Genomic DNA, 14,807 nt, shown 5'->3' with positions numbered 1-14,807 from the left:
TGCATAGAGCCTGCTCCCTACCTGCATAGAGCCTGCTCCCTACCTGCATAGGGCCTGCTCCCTACCTGCATAGAGCCTGCTCCCTACCTGCATAGAGCCTGCTCCCTACCTGCATAGAGCCTGCTCCCTACCTGCATAGAGCCTGCTCCCTACCTGCATAGAGCCTGCTCCCTACCTGCATAGAGCCTGCTCCCTACCTGCATAGAGCCTGCTCCCTACCTGCATAGAGCCTGCTCCCTACCTGCATAGAGCCTGCTCCCTACCTGCATAGAGCCTGCTCCCTACCTGCATAGAGCCTGCTCCCTACCTGCATAGAGCCTGCTCCCTACCTGCATAGAGCCTGCTCCCTACCTGCATAGGGCCTGCTCCCTACCTGCATAGGGCCTGCTCCCTACCTGCATAGAGCCTGCTCCTTACCTGCATAGAGCCTGCTCCTTACCTGCATAGAGCCTGCTCCTTACCTGCATAGAGCCTGCTCCCTACCTGCATAGAGCCTGCTCCCTACCTGCATAGAGCCTGCTCCCTACCTGCATAGAGCCTGCTCCCTACCTGCATAGAGCCTGCTCCCTACCTGCATAGAGCCTGCTCCCTACCTGCATAGAGCCTGCTCCCTACCTGCATAGAGCCTGCTCCCTACCTGCATAGAGCCTGCTCCCTACCTGCATAGAGCCTGCTCCCTACCTGCATAGAGCCTGCTCCCTACCTGCATAGAGCCTGCTCCCTACCTGCATAGAGCCTGCTCCCTACCTGCATAGAGCCTGCTCCCTACCTGCATAGAGCCTGCTCCCTACCTGCATAGAGCCTGCTCCCTACCTGCATAGAGCCTGCTCCCTACCTGCATAGAGCCTGCTCCCTACCTGCATAGGGCCTGCTCCCTACCTGCATAGGGCCTGCTCCCTACCTGCATAGAGCCTGCTCCCTACCTGCATAGAGCCTGCTCCCTACCTGCATAGGGCCTGCTCCCTACCTGCATAGGGCCTGCTCCCTACCTGCATAGGGCCTGCTCCCTACCTGCATAGGGCCTGCTCCCTACCTGCATAGAGCCTGCTCCCTACCTGCATAGAGCCTGCTCCCTACCTGCATAGGACCTGCTCCCTACCTGCATAGGGCCTGCTCCCTACCTGCATAGAGCCTGCTCTCTACCTGCATAGAGCCTGCTCCCTACCTGCATAGGGCCTGCTCCCTACCTGCATAGAGCCTGCTCCCTACCTGCATAGAGCCTGCTCCCTACCTGCATAGGACCTGCTCCCTAACTGCATAGGACCTGCTCCCTAACTGCACAGGGCCTGCTCCCTAACTGTGTTCTTTCCTACGATCAGTCTGAATGTCAGAGATACATTGTTCTAATTCAAGGGACTGTGAACGATGTTTTAATATTTGGCACAGTTAGTTTCTCATGTAGCTTTTTCAGCGTCCCGTCTGTTCTTGCATATTTATTATTTCTGCATGGCTTAGCATAAACTCGTCCAGCTCCAAAAACAATAAGCTTTGTTGGCATTCCCATTGGGATTGTCTTACCCAAATCAAAAAAACAAAACAACCCCTCCCAAGAAAACCAAAAACTAAAACCAAACCAAACAAAAAACCTCGTTAATAAAATGACTTAGGAAGCACTACATCTTTATGTTGCCAGTCCTCTTATGTCAGGACAAATGACATCACCCTTCACATTTGCCTTTAGTTCTTTTGAGGAGTTTTAAAAATGTTTTCCTCATAGTGGTTTTGTGTGTCTCTGGATTTCATTTACTCTGGGATAGTTTCTCTTCTCTGCTGCTGCTGTAAATAGATTTTCGCTACGGTTTTGCTAGCTAGCTGGCTATTGTTTGTTTGTGTGCTTATGGTGGCCTATAGTCTGGTGATTTGCTGGATTATTTTACTGCTTGAGTCAGCTTGATCATTCGTCATCGAGAATTTTACAGACCTGTGATCTTGTCCAATGGTTTGGCGTCTTCGCACTTCTTACTGCACCGTCTGTTGCTTCCCCTTCTTGTTTAAATGCATGGCTTATGCTTCCGGAAGAACTTTCAGGTGACAGCTTCTAATCTTAGAAAAAATACTCTCAGGCCAGGTGGTGGCGGAGCACGCCTTTAATCACAGCACTTGGGTGGCAGAGGTGGGTCAATCTCTATGAGTTTGAGACCAGGCTGGTCTTCAGAGTGAGTTCCAGAACAGCCAGGGCTGTTATTCAGAGAAACCCTATCTCAAAAGAAAAAAAAATATCATTCTTAGGTACACACACCTATTAAAGGTAGCACACACCTTTAATCCTAGCACTTGGGAGGTAGAAACTATGAGTTGAAGGCTAGCCTGGTCTACATATTAATTTCAGGCTAGCTAAAGCTACATGGTGAAAACAACCAGGGCTATATAGCTATCATCTGTAAGTTGTTCTCTGACCTCCACATGTGTATCTAGACAGTGTTGTGGGTCTGCGATCTTTCAGAGATTCACCAGTCTGACTAGGAATAATATTAACAAAGAAGATGCTTTTTATTTCTGGCACCAGGTCCATATCTGAGAATTGGAATTCTATAAGTATGACCCCTGAGCTATTGTTAGTTGGGAGTTTATAAAGGCAAAACCACACTTGGGGTCAAGTTAATACATATCCTGCCTACATGCAGGCAGAGCTTAACTTTTTTTTTTTTAATTTTGTTTTTTGAGACAGAATTTCTCTGTGTAGCCAGGCGGTGGTGGCGCACGCCTTTAATCCCAGCACTTGGGAGGCAGAGGCAGGTGAATCTCTGTGAGTTCAAGACCAGCCTGGTCTACAAGAGCTAGTTCCAGGACAGGCTCCAAAGCCACAGAGAAACCCTGTCTCAAAAAAAAAAAAAAGAATTTCTCTGTGTAACAACCCTGGCTGTCCTGGACCTCACTTGTAGACCAGTGTTGGCAGAGGCTACTTGTTCATTTCCTGGCCACCCAGACTCCCGAAATAATCACACAGAAACCATTTTATTTGCAATACTGTTTGGCCAATCGCTTAAGTGTATTTCTGACTAACTCTTATATCTTAAATTAACCTATTTCTATTATTTTATATTTTACTATGAGACTCGTGGCCTACCATCAAGGTTCCAGTTGGCAGCTTGCATCTTTCTCCTCTGGCAGCTCCATGGCTTCTCACGGACTCTGCCTTCTTTCTCCCAGCATTCAGTTTATTTTTCCTGCCTAAGCCTATTTTGCTAAGCCACTGGTCAAAACAGCTTTATCCATTAACCAATAAAAGCAACACATATACAGAAGGGCTTCCCACACCAGACCAGGATGGCCTAGAACTCACAGAGATCCGCTGCCTCTGCCTCCCAAGTGCTGGGATTAAAGGTGTGCGCCACCATGCCTGGCCAAAGAGCAAACTTTGGTAACAGATGTCCTACAGATCCCTCAGAAGTGAGCAAGCCAGCATTTTCCTACAGAAGCAGAACAAATGGCTAAGCTTGTACCCTGTTATCTTAAAGAACAGCAGGGGCGGTTAAAAACATACAAGACTAGACGTACAAGACTAGGCAGTTTCGGGAATAGCCCAAATCATCTGGGAAGTCGTCTTGGGCAAGTTAGAAGACTCTCTTAAGCACAGCAGTCTGGACATTTTAAACATAATGTTGACCATATAACCTGTACACACTCACTGTCTTAGCCACCGCTCTAGTGCTGTGAAGAGTCACCATGACCAAGGCAGCTCTTATCAAAGAAAGCATCTGATTGGGGGCTTGCTCGTAATTTTAGGGGGTTAGCCCGTGGTCATCATGTCAGGAAGCAGACACACACGGCATTGGAACAGTAGCTGAGAGCTTTGCAGCTTGACCTGCAGGCAGCAGGAAGAGAGACACCCTAGGCCTGCCACGGGCTTTTGAAACCTCAAAGTCCACTCCCAGTGACATTCCCGTATCCCACTACGAAGAGTTCAAGAAGATCTCTGTCACGGTTACACCTGGTCCGCCCTGCTGCTATGGGTCCCCACCACTGTGTTACAGAGGTTTTCTAACTTTAGTCTATCTTTCCTCTTTTGTCCACGAGTCCTTGGTAGCAGACTTCACGTTTCTACCTGTAACAACGTTTATGTGTGCTTGGTTTTTTGAATAGTTTGTTGTTATTTTTTTAATTATGTGTATGTGTGTTTGTCTGTATGTGTTTATGTATGGGAGTGTAGTGCCTGAGGAGACCAGAAGGGGACGCCGGATCTTCTGGAGCCAGTTACAGACTGTTATGAGCTCCTGAAGTGGGTGCTGGGAATTGAACTCAGGTTCTTCAGAAGAGCAGTATGGACCGTTAGCCAGCAATCCATCTCTCCAGCCTCGGATTCTTGGTTTTAGTTGTTAGCAGTTTCCGGGTTTATTACATGGTGAACAAAGACTGGGCTGTAATATTTCTGTTGAGATTTTCTTCGTAACTTGATTTGTGATTTCCTGAACAATCGTTGTCATTTTTGTCATCTTACCTTTTATTTTCTTGAGAAGTATTTTCAGCCCGGTGGGGTCTCCAGATGCTGCTGCTTTATTTCCCGCTCTCTGGCTCTGTCCTGTTCTGTGTATACCAGAAACCTCCAGAATTTCCTGAGCTCTTACCCATGTCTCTTTGCAGATCACCTACTCACTGCCCTGGAAGAGTGCTCTTTCCCATGACTTGGTGTGATTTAGGATAGAAGTAACTTCTTTGAGATTTATAATAGTTTTGAGAAGTTCATTTTTCCCCTCCTGGAGTTTTTTGTTTCTTCTTCCTTCAAGCACAGCCTGAAATCTATCAGGAAAAAATGTTAAGAAGAAAACAATGTCTTCCCCTTCTGCTCATGAGAACATTCCAGAATGACCTCATTTTCAGACTCCTCTCCAAGATGAGAAGACCCAGGCTGCCCATCTCTAGGGCTGGGTCAGGACCTGCGATCAGACTGCACTCAGAGCTGGAGGGACAGTAGCCAAGAGCCAGCCTCTGCAGGCGCCGGACTCAGAGCATGGCTTCCCCCAGAGAATTCCAGAACAAAGGTTTCGGATCTCTACACTGTCGGAAATCCATGTTTGATGTGCTCCGGTTTGAAAGGGTGCTGTGGTTTGGCCGCTGCGACAACCCTCCAGTCTGCCTGTCTCCTACCGCAGAGCCGCACAAAGCTGTGTGTGGGGACAGAGTCAGAAAGTCGTGGCACGGGGTAACTCTCTGTGTTTACCCTGCGCACAGGGTAAAGGCTCTGTGTAACTCTCCCCTGAGCCAAAATGACTTCTCCTGTCCTCGGAGGCTGTGTGGTCTCTTGGTGTCACTTTAGTGCGTGCAGATCCCTAGATGTACCTCAACCTGGAGCGGCTAGCGAGCGGGAGAGAAACCTCACCTGCTTACTGCAATTCTCATTTTTATGAAAGTCCCCACAAGGGGGCACTGTGTCAGAGCCATTCTCTGAGACTTAAACTGGAGCCACTCTTGCTGGCATCAGCAGAGGGGAAAGTTGAGCATCAACTTTTTTGAAAGGGTCCTTTTAATTTATTTCCTTTACATGTATGAGAGTTTTGTTTGCACGCGTGTTTGTGAACCACGTGTGCCTGGTGTAGCTAAAGCCAGAGGAGAGCACTGTCTTCTGGAAGTGGAGTTGCACACAGTGGAGCTACACATCATGTGGGTGCTAAGAATTGAACCCGGGTCCTCTGTTCTGAACCACTGAGCCATCTCTCATTAAAAGGATCTTATCAGAGGCGGGTACCTTACTGAGATGACCGCCTCTGTCAACAGGAGTGATAGACTGGACTCTAGTTTAATCCGGCTCTTGTGCTTGAACCAACCAACAGCCATGAATCCGGGCAGTCATCTGGAAATTTATTCAGGGTCGGAGAGGCACTGGACACAAGAGGAAGGTCATGGTTCTGTGCCACTCACCAGCAGGGCATGCCAGGACAAACACACAAGTCCTTTTGTCTGGGTTATCTTCCTTTGTGGACATCATGTCTTCTTAAGCTACATAGTCTTAAAAGTTGAGTATTGAGATAGAATCCCACACAACCGTTTCCCAGGGACCCTTTCTCAGACTAAGTCAGACTGCACAAGCATCCGAGGACCTGAGTAGAGATGGTACCCGGTGGGCATAGGGCTCTGTCATCACCTCTCTCTCTCTCTCTCTCTCTCTCACACACACACACACACACACACACACACACACACACGTTTTCTCGAGACAAGGTTTCTAAGGTTTCTCTGTGTACCTGGCTGTTCTGGAACTTGCTTTGTAGAGCAGGCTAGCCTTGAACTCCAAGATCCACCCATCCGAGTTGGGATCAAAGATGTGAGCCACCACCACTAGGCTTTTTTTTTTTTTTTTCAGTCTAAGAGTAAAAAGTAAGTCTAAGAGCTTCATCTGTAATTTCAGGATCCAGGTAGACATTTTCCGTCTTCAGGCAGGAACAAGCTACCCGGATGGCGTTTCACTCCCAGCCAAAGCTGAGAACTGACAGACTCTTCTGTGCACCCCATTGGCTGTGCACCCCATTGGCTGTGCTTCCAGTCTCCTGAGCCTGGAGAGCAGGGGCTGTGTTGGGCGGATTCAGCTCCAGCAGGTCTGCTGACTGGCTCAGCCAAGGGCAATGTCCACGGTCAGCAGGCACGTGGACGCAGGAAGAACCCAGGGGCTCAGCTTGGGCTGGACGCTGAGGGTTCACCCTCAGGCACCCACACCTCGTGTTCCCATGGGCATTGCTCTGTTCCTCGCCACGCCCCGCTTGTGAAGCAATCGGCGGCAGGATAGGCGGTGCCGCTCTCACAGTAGGGCCGAGCTAGTGCTGTAGCAGGTTTATTGCTGACCATAGTGTGAGCGCAGGAGACAGGATTGCTCCAGCTGTCTGCGATTGGGTGTTGGGGCTTAGCGCTGGTAGTCCTCTACAGTGGAGGCCTGGGCTGGGATTTTCCTCATGTCTGTCTAGTCAGTGTCTGCTATCTGGCCATGCTCAATGAGTCTTAGCTTTTAAAATGTCGATCCTCTTATTTAACACGGGGTCCAGCTCTCAGTCTCTCTTCTCTGGGTATGCATTCCCCTTCTCCGTGTTTGTTGATCAGCTGATGAAACTTAATTTACATCGCTCACTAAGTTTTCTCTGAACTCCGGACTCCTGTGTATGACTGTCTGGTCAACATATCCAATAAAGAACCCCCCATGGACTACCAGACTTTAAATGTGCAAGGCAAGTTCGGAATTGCCCCAGCAAACTCTTTGCTGACGTCTTCCTTGTCTCAGACGCCAATTGCTTCAGTTTATCAGGCCACTGTCTTTGGGGCTGTCCTTACCACTCCTGTATGTGTGCAAATCCAAGACCCGTGGAACCAGGGGGATCTTGCTTGCTCTACGTTCAAGGCAGGTCCCAAGCCTGGCTTCTTCTTGCCCTTGTCCCCTACAGTCTCCCTATCAGCAACCCAAGTCACCCCACGCTACTTCTCAGATCTGTTCCAAAGCCTTCCAGGTCTGTGTTGAATTGACCCCATCAAAACCATGGCCTGTACCCACTTACCTTTTCTTTGTCTGGGTGGCATCTCTCCCTTCAACGTCACAGGACCAGATGGACAGTTCCTGCTGTCAGATTCTGGCTCTTAACTCTTCCCCTAGTTGGATCCTCCTTCCCAAGCATGCAGAGCTGCCTGAGTCCACATCACGGCCCTGGGGCAGCTACTGTGTGATGGTGTCTTTCCCAGCACTGTCCATCTGTTTGTGTCAAATGTCACCTCCAAATACCAGCTCCTTGGCGAAGAAGTTGGGTACTTGATGCCACGTCCCAGGGTGCCAAAAAGATGCTACTGAATGGGGGAACCAGAGAAGTTCCTCCCTCTACCTGAGAAGAAAGGAAAACTCATGGCAAATTTAAAAGAATTCCCCTTTTCTCACCCATCACTGGTTTCATTAAGGTGAAACTGACAAAATATTACAGTGTATAACATGATGTCTTGATACGTACATATGTTATCACAATAAAGCCCAGGCTGGCCTTGAGTTTAGTACATAATCCAGGCTGGCCTCAAACTCCCAAGAGTCCATTTGGCTCATCCTTTTGAGTGCTGGAATTACAGGTGTGAGTCACCATGTTTGAAATTTTGTGTGTGTGTGTATTTATGAACGTTTAGAATCAAATGTCAGTGGTTGTGGTGGTTTGAATAAAAATGACCCCCATGTACTTATATGGAGTGGCACTATTGGAGGTGTGACCTTGTTGAAGTAGGTGTGGCCTTGTAGGAGGGAGTGTGTCACAGGGGGTGGACTTTGAGGTTTCAGAAGCTCAAGCCAGGCCCAGTGTCTCATTCCCTGTTCTTGCTGCCTTTGGATCTGAATGTAAAACTCCCAGCTACCTCTCCAGCACCATGTCTGCCTGAGTACTGCCATGCTTCCTTCCATGACAATAACGGACTAAACCTCTGAACTATAAGTCAGCCTCAATTAAATGTTTTCCTTTATAAGAGTAACTATGGGGCTGGAGAGATGGCTCAGCAGTTAAGAGCATTGCCTACTCTTCCAAAGGTCCCGCGTTCAATTCCCAGCAACGACATGGTGGCTCACAACCATCTGTAATGCGGTCTGGTGTCCTCTTCTGGCCTGCAGGCATACACACAGACAGAATATTGTATACATAATAAATAAATAAATATTTAAAAAAAAAAGAGTAACTATGGTCATGATGTCTCTTCACAGCTAACAGAAACCCTAATTAAGATAGTGGTTCTCAAATGCCCAACACATTATCATTACCTGCAGTTAGGATGCTACAGGCAAATTGCTATAACTCAGTCCTGCTGGTCAAGACTATATCCTAGAAACTGTGTTCAGAGCTGCGGACACTGGGGACATTGTTTAGTGAATAAAGGGTGTTGCGGGATATTTGTTTACACTGTGAAGATGTGTCTGATTGGTTTAATAAGGAGCTGAATGGCCAATAGCTAGGCAGGAAGAGGTCAGGCAGAACTTCCAGAGAGGAAGAGGACTCTGGGAAGAAGAAAAGTGGAGACACCAGGAGACACAGAACCAGCAGGATGGGCAGGAGGAGAGGTAACAGCCACGAGTCATGTGGAAAAATGTAAATTAATATGAATGGATTAATTTAAGTTAAAAGAGTCAGTTAGGAACAAGCCTAAGCTACTCCAAGCTTTCATGATTAATGTCTTTGTGGTCATTTGTGAGCTGGCAGCCAATAAAAAAATCTTGATACAAAGGGGACCTGCCACATAAGCCTGACAATCTGAGTGTATACGTAGAGAATTGACTCCACAAAGGTGTCCTCTGACCTCTATTCACGTGTTCTGGCATGCATATTCCCCCACCTACGACACACCACACACACAATAACAAATACAAATTTTAAAGGGTTTAAAAGCTGGGCTGAAGAGATGGCTCACATTAGGAGGAGATACTCCTGCAGAGCACCCGAGTTTGTTTGGTTTTGGTTTTCTGAGATGGTTTCTCTGAGTAGCCTTGGTTGTGCTGGAACTCGCTCTGTAGACCAGGCTGGCCTCAGACTCTCTGATCCGCCTCCCTGTGCCTCCTGAGTGCTGGGATTAAAGGTGTGCATCACCACACCGGGCTGGAAGACCGGAGCTTTATTTCCAGCATCCACGTCAGGTGTCCCACAACCGCGACTCTGGATCCTACACTTCGGGCCTTCAGCGGCACCAGCATCCACGTCAGGTGTCCCACAACCGCGACTCTAGATCCTACACTTCGGGCCTTCAGCGGCACCAGCATCCACGTGAACGTATACATGCCTGAAGCTCTCCTACAGTGAGGCAAAGGTTTTATTATTTGGATGTGTGGTCATACTTCCATTTTCTGCAGCATTAAGCACAGCCTCACAGAGGCTCACAAAGGCGTTCACTGACACGGGTTGGGGAGAGATAAACAATCTCACCCAGGTCCGTTTGCTGTGCCGTATATTTCAGACTGCACTTCTGAATCTGTGTGCTGCTCACTCGGGCACCCTAAACAATTCTGAGCTACACTCTCTGGGAAACAGTCTTCTCCACTGATAATTTGTGATACCCCACATTGAAGGGATTGTGTCCTACGTAAGGCTAGAGAGGACGGAACTGGATGTTTAGGTTCGGTCAATTTCTCAATAATTGTTTAAGTTCAAGGTATTGGCATGTGAATTTCATTCTTTGGTTGAAAGAATAATGATCAAACAAGATCATCCAACTTTCTAATTAACACAGACTGCGTTTTCAAAGAGGAACGTGATGATATTCTATTATACAAAATTTATAACAGCATAATTAAAATGTTGTTGGTTCAAATGATTAAAAAAAGAAAAAGAGAACAGCAGTCTTCCTGTGATGCTGTCTTCGGTGTATAAAACTGGAGGGCTAATAACAGGCTCAGAATCTGTGCGTGCGAGCTTCGGAAGATGCAGTGGCTGTAACGCGTACACTTGGGATTATCTGGGAAGGGGCAGTCTGTTTGGACCCAGGATCGCGCCCAAGAGTTGCTCTCCTGAAAGGTCAGCTGTGCCCCCATCCAGACTTCCTTCCACCTTTCACACTTCCGCGGCCCTCAATGGCCTGTCTGATCTCAGTTAGTTCACAAGGATCTTTGGACTTCCATAATTACCAACTCCTTGAAGCCAAGGCCTCACTTCTAAGTGAGGTTAGACTCAAGAGTCTCGTTTACGTGTAGTGATCCCAGTTCATGAGTTAGGTTCCTCCACTCGGCAATGCAGCAAACATTGGTGTCCCCGGTCAGCTAAACTCTCTCCTGCTATAGAGTCCATGTGAAGCAGATTTGCCTCGGAAGACATTCTTTGAGGATAAGCACAACCGAGAATACTGGCCCTGGGCACAGTAGACTCCGCTTCCTTCTCGGAGGTGGACGTGGGCAGACCGGACAGCATCTGGGTGTCTATACATTCCCTCTGTTGCCGAGGACCCAGCAGGGAGGGCTGGCAACTCTGTGGTATCCTAAAGAAATCCTTTGGTGTCCCTCCATTCCCATCATCTGGAGGAGTGATTTGTTGGGGACAGAGAGTCCCGGGAGAGGTGGGGCAGTCTGAGTGTCAGAACTTCTGGCCCACAGTCATGGTTGCTGGGAATCGCTGACTGGTCTGCTCTTATCTTCATGGTGGCTACAAAGAGAAGGGAGGTCAAGGTTTTGCAATAACTGGGAGGAGTTTCTTAAGAGTTCTTATCCTGGAGGGCTTGGCAGTTTGAAAGTGTTTCCTGGGAGTTTCTGCGGAGGGTTTAGGAGTTGGAAGCCTATCAATTGCTATAAAGGTCTGGGAGAGGGGTTCTTTTGTGGGGCAGGGAGGGTCAGACAGCTGGGTGTCCCCCCACACCACCCAGGGACACTGAGGATGGACACAGGCAATGGAACTCGCCTTTCTCTCTTGTGTGGGGTGAATAGATGAGCTGGAACAGCTGGAAGGACCCAGGGCAGGGATTCTAAAGAGCAAAACAAACCAAAACTGAGGAAAGAAAGGTGCCGGCTGAGTGGCTGGGTGCCGTGCTTGCTCAGCCTGCTTTGCAGCCTGCAGGCCCAGCGTCTTCCCCCTGGCCATGTCCCTGATGTCCCTCCAAACCCTCCCCAGCGCTTTCATTTTTTTCTGCCGGAAGTTATTTGTACGAATTGCCATTTCCTTTTTTTTTGTAATAATCTTGCTAAACCAGTTAGGTTGGTTTAAAATATCAAACACCGAAAATAACACTTGTGGAAGATGATGCCCATATGAAAATAAATATTAGATATGGGAATAATGTGTGGCAGAACTTTCCAAGAGGCGTTCCTGGAATAGCGTTGCACCAGCAGGGCTTTGGTTACTCAAATCACATTAAACTTTTACGATAAGAGGATTGTCTAATCCGTGGAATGGATAATATGTGAGTCACCCTGTGCCGGTCTAAAGCAAACAGCTCTCCACAAAATCCCATTTAGTATGATTTACATGTTTGAGTATTTCTAACCAATTTTGAAATATAATGTGGTTTCCAGAAGTAAAGAGAGCACACGCGTTACTATGAAGACCGGGGTGAAGTCATCTTTCAGATGAGAACCTCCTGACCACCTACCTCCATGCTGGATGTGACAACTTCCCTCAAGCCCGCAAACATCCATCATCTCTGAGCTTCACACCCCCTCATCGGACAGTTCATACTTTTCTCTGCCTGGCTTCTTTCACTTCTGAACAAGGTGGGAAGATTCATTTTTTCTTGTTCATTTTCGTTGTGGCGTGTGTGTATGTGTGTGTGTATTATGGTGTGTGGTGTGTGAATTTGTTAGTTGGTATATATACATGTGTCCTCCTGTGTTTGGAAGCTAGAAATGCATGTTGAGTGTATTTCCTGGATTGCTTTCCACATTTATTTTTTGAGACAAGGTTTATTGCTGAGCCTGAAGCTCATTGATTTAGCTTGGCTGACTAGCCAATGAGTTTCAGGGATCTGCCTGTCTCCACCCATACAACATGGAGGTTACAGGTGACCACTGGTATATCTGCCTTTCCTGGGGTTTGAACTCAGGTTCTCATACTTGAGTGGTAAGCACATTAATTCACTGAGCTGTCTCCCCAGCCCTATCCGTTGTTTTCTTGATTGAATGGTGTTACATACATTTTATAGCTACTACATGCATTTTACTGCTTGGGATAGCTGGTTTGTTTCATTGTTATATGTATTTATAAAGGCACAGAAATGCATTGATTACCAAGGGAGATTCACAGATATGAGTGGGCTGAATCCCCAAGTCATCATATGAGAAGATGCTGTGTTAGAGAGCTGCTGTGCATTTTATACTATCAAAAAATTAACTAGGCAATGAAGTTTTGAGTTTATTACCACAACACAGCACATCTTACCCAACTAGTAAAAACGATACAGATATTTTCCTTTCAGAAATGCTTCCTGCCAGTCAACATTGATGATTGAGTTTGCACTTAGAATTTTATGGTTCTAATGAGAGCTCTTGATTTATTAATCCTAATTATAAACAAGGGGATGGTGGGTAAGGAGCCAGTGCTCACAAACTGGGCCCTGTGTTGGGATCCTTTTCTATGATACTAGCAGTTGTGACTTTGCACAAGACCCACTGGATGCCCTGATGGCAACTTGGGGTCATTTATATGGTTTCCCCATCTCCTCTTAAAAAAAATAAAGAGAGAAAAGAAAAGAAAAAGAAAAAAGAAAAAAATGTTGACTGTTTCTTCTCATTTTTCTCCTCAGCATCAAAATGGACAAGGAGACTAAGGGCTTGTATTGGTTGTGTCCTAGGACATGAGGAGACACTGGTGTTGTCTCCTCATGGTAACAACCACCAACCTGGGTCCTAGCGAAACCTAATCAGTCATGAGGGCACGGTTGTACATGCGCAGTTCAGTTTCATAAAAATGTTGTAAGGGGCTTTCGGGGCCAGGAGGAATGTTCAGAATTGGCAGAGGACCCTGTGGAGATCAGAATTTAAGAACTATTCTGGGCTGAGCACGGTGGTGCAGGCCTTTCGTACCAGCACTCAGGAGGCAGAGGCGGATCTCTGAGTTCGAGGCCAGTCAGAGCTATTAAGAACAATAAATCAGATACAATATTAAGTATTTAAAGTAAGAAACGCACGAAAATAAGTTACATGTTTTAAAAGCTAATGAGTAATGAAAGCATCAACGCAATTGTCAGAAAATGTCGCATTCCTATGGGACTTACTGACCTGACACAACTTTATCGCACGTACTCCTTTCCCCGAACTTTTTAGCTACCGACTCTCTGACTCCTTCAAGTTCCAGATCCATTTCCTGTAGGAAGAGCACAGACACATATGACTTTGTGCTTCGCGAGACAACTACAGACTTGCTGCCTTACAAAAACCGGATTCAGATCAGCACTTAGTAATTGTATCCCCTGCCTGTAGAAACGTTCCTGACACTTCGACCAGACAGGGCTGAGCTTGCTGAACCCATATGGGTTTGCTTGTTTGTTGTTTTGTTTTGTTGTAAAGCACTGCTCCAGTGGGGCTTCTAGTTCCATCCATTGCAAGTTCCACCGCTCTTTGCTCCTGGTAAAGGTGTGGGAAGAGTGGCCAAGGCTGAACTGCCACCCTCTGTGGGAATCTTGTCAACTTTATCTTTTCTTGGCAGTTCAGCCTTGGCCACTCTTCCCACACCTGTGTGGCTAGTGTCTGCAGTCACAAATGAGACGTGAAGTATACTACCTACCAGCAGGAACTGCTCAGGTTCATGCCAGCAGCCTGGGCTCTTGGTTTCCGATGACCCCAGTAGTAAGTGGTCCCATGCCACCTCCTTTATCTCTCTCCTCCTGGTTCTATGTCTCATGAAACACAAACAAAATGTCTCCAGCCTAATTTTACTTGGCTTGCTTCCCCAAATGTTCAGAGCTACTTCAAGGCCACTCCATAAGACCGAGACTTAGACTTTAAAATGGATAATGGGCTTAATGCACAATTGTTAAAGTAGAAACATTTTGCAACATTTACAGAAACATAGTATCATGTACCCATATTGTCAGATCTCACAGTAATACCAAGCAAAGCTTGCAGCTAGACATGCCTAGAAGCTAGTATTACAGCAATACTTTATTTTGTTTTTGTTTTTGTTTTTTTTTTTAAGAAAGCATTAATGTGGTGTCAACCATGAAGGAGCCGGAAAGCACACTCAAATCTGTCTACTTGAATCCCGGAGCAGAGGAATTCAGGTGGTGCAAGGGTACAGGGCAGAAGAGGGCTGATGGTCTGAAACTCAGAGTTTCCAGTCTCTTTGCTGCCTTGGTTTGTCCTGCTGCAGGAGACAGCGTCCTAAGCTTCTAATCAAGTTCCAAGACACCTTCTTCTTGTTCTTCAGATGGGGGGGGATTTTTTTATCCCCCAGGCTCCT

General features: G+C 47.1%; 1 protein-coding gene across 1 annotated transcript in view; it reads right to left on the bottom strand.

Moving 5' to 3' along the window:
- Positions 1-7,668: 7,668 nt before the first annotated feature.
- LOC130863765 (eukaryotic translation initiation factor 3 subunit A-like) overlaps positions 7,669-14,807 on the bottom strand; it is a 60,290-nt gene continuing 53,151 nt past the window's right edge. The window contains exons 2-3 of the mRNA XM_057754042.1: positions 13,628-13,712; positions 7,669-7,789 (exon numbers count right to left, since the gene is read on the bottom strand). Coding sequence (XP_057610025.1) covers positions 13,693-13,712 — 20 coding nt within the window. The 3' untranslated portion in view covers positions 7,669-7,789; positions 13,628-13,692. The remainder of the gene's footprint in view (positions 7,790-13,627; positions 13,713-14,807) is intronic.

The sequence above is a fragment of the Chionomys nivalis genome, chromosome 21, assembly GCF_950005125.1.
Source record: "Chionomys nivalis chromosome 21, mChiNiv1.1, whole genome shotgun sequence".
Classification (NCBI taxonomy): domain Eukaryota; kingdom Metazoa; phylum Chordata; class Mammalia; order Rodentia; family Cricetidae; genus Chionomys; species Chionomys nivalis.
This window is presented reverse-complemented; position numbering and strand designations above follow the sequence as displayed.